This window comes from Frankliniella occidentalis, unplaced genomic scaffold, assembly GCF_000697945.3.
Source record: "Frankliniella occidentalis isolate FOCC.00 unplaced genomic scaffold, Focc_3.1 Scaffold352, whole genome shotgun sequence".
NCBI classification, from domain to species: Eukaryota; Metazoa; Arthropoda; class Insecta; order Thysanoptera; family Thripidae; genus Frankliniella; species Frankliniella occidentalis.
Window position 1 is genome coordinate 20803 of NW_026267475.1, and position 1372 is coordinate 22174.

At 63.7% G+C, this 1372-nt stretch overlaps 1 protein-coding gene across 1 annotated transcript in view; it reads right to left on the bottom strand.

The window, feature by feature from the left end:
• LOC127751126 (neurogenic protein big brain-like) overlaps nt 1-1372 on the bottom strand; it is a 25084-nt gene that overhangs the window by 17330 nt on the left and 6382 nt on the right. Inside the window, exon 2 of the mRNA XM_052274209.1 lies at nt 768-894. Coding sequence (XP_052130169.1) covers nt 768-894 — 127 coding nt within the window. The remainder of the gene's footprint in view (nt 1-767; nt 895-1372) is intronic.

Below are 1372 nucleotides of genomic sequence, written 5' to 3' on the forward strand. Positions count from 1 at the left end.
GGGCGGGGCGGGGCGCTCTGCCTGCGTCGCGGCCACCACGGCCAGCGCCAGGCTGCATGGTAATGAATTCCGGGGAAGAAACGTACGGCGGACGGGGCCGACGGGGCGAGGCGGCGGTAATTCGATGATGGGGGAGAATATGGCATAATAAAGCAGCCTCGGCTGGTGCCGGCTGGAGTGCACGTGACGCGTATGATGTGTGTACCTGGCGCGGCTCCGGGCCGCAAACAATATGCAGGCGCTGGTCATAACTCGGACTAATCAATGCGTCCGAAAAACAACGACCAGCGGAGTAACGACATCGGCAAATTCATACCAATGGTGGTGATGGCCCCCCTCCCTCCACCCCTCTGGTCACGTGGGAGAAATCCTCCCTCCGTCTGACGGGCGGGACGGACCGGACGGGATGAGACGGCCTCTCGCACCTCAGCCCACGGGGCGGTGCAGGGGGACGGACCAAGAGATCAACACGTTCCCACACTTCCCCCGCCCACGCCCCGCCCCGCCCCGCCACGCCGCGTGTTTGTCTTGCCGATAATGCTCCCACGTGAAAGGAGCCGGGATGAGCAAGAAGACGGGAGGGGGGAAAGGCAAAGAGGAAGGGCCGGCCGCCGGGCCGGCGGGAACGAGGAGAGACGAGACGGCAAAGATGACCTTTCAAGGGTCGTTATTAATTTCAATATTTGATCCTCGCGGTCGAGCCGAGCCGGTCGGGGCTGGGGGGCTCCCCGAGTGCCGGCGTGTGCACGTGCGCGTCAGTCACTTACCCGTAGAGCAGCGCCGCGCCCGCGATGCCGCCCCCGCACTGCGCCGTCACGAACATGAGCGCGCGCAGCGGGGTGATGTTCCTCGTGACCGCCATGGCCGCCGTGACGGCGGGGTTGGCGTGGGCACCTGGACACACACAGACAGACACAAGGCTGAGTACACTGCGCATTGGACTTGGGACCATAAAGCGGGAGTTTGTAGGGAGGAGACCGTATATAAAACTGTCCGTGCGACACCTGCTGGGCGCGTTCTAGTCACAGCGGGGAGCGGAGACGCTGGCTGGTATGGTCCATGCACTGGTCATTGAGGAAGAGGAGGGCAGTGGGAAAGTGCACAAAGCGAGGTGCCAATCCGGGGTGAGGTAGGGGGGGAGGCACCTGCGTGCGCCCACTGCTCATTGTGCACGACTAATCCCCCGCCCGCACCAGAGAAAAACGTGCGCGCGCAGCGCAGGGCCGTCGGGGCCAACTATGCGATTCAGAACACTGGGACTTATATATATTCGGCGTGCCGATTTGGTCATTGATTTACGACCGCCCCCTTTCCCACGCCATTTGGCGCGCAGGGCCGCTGGCTATGAGCCTGGGCCAGGCAGGTGGGGGCG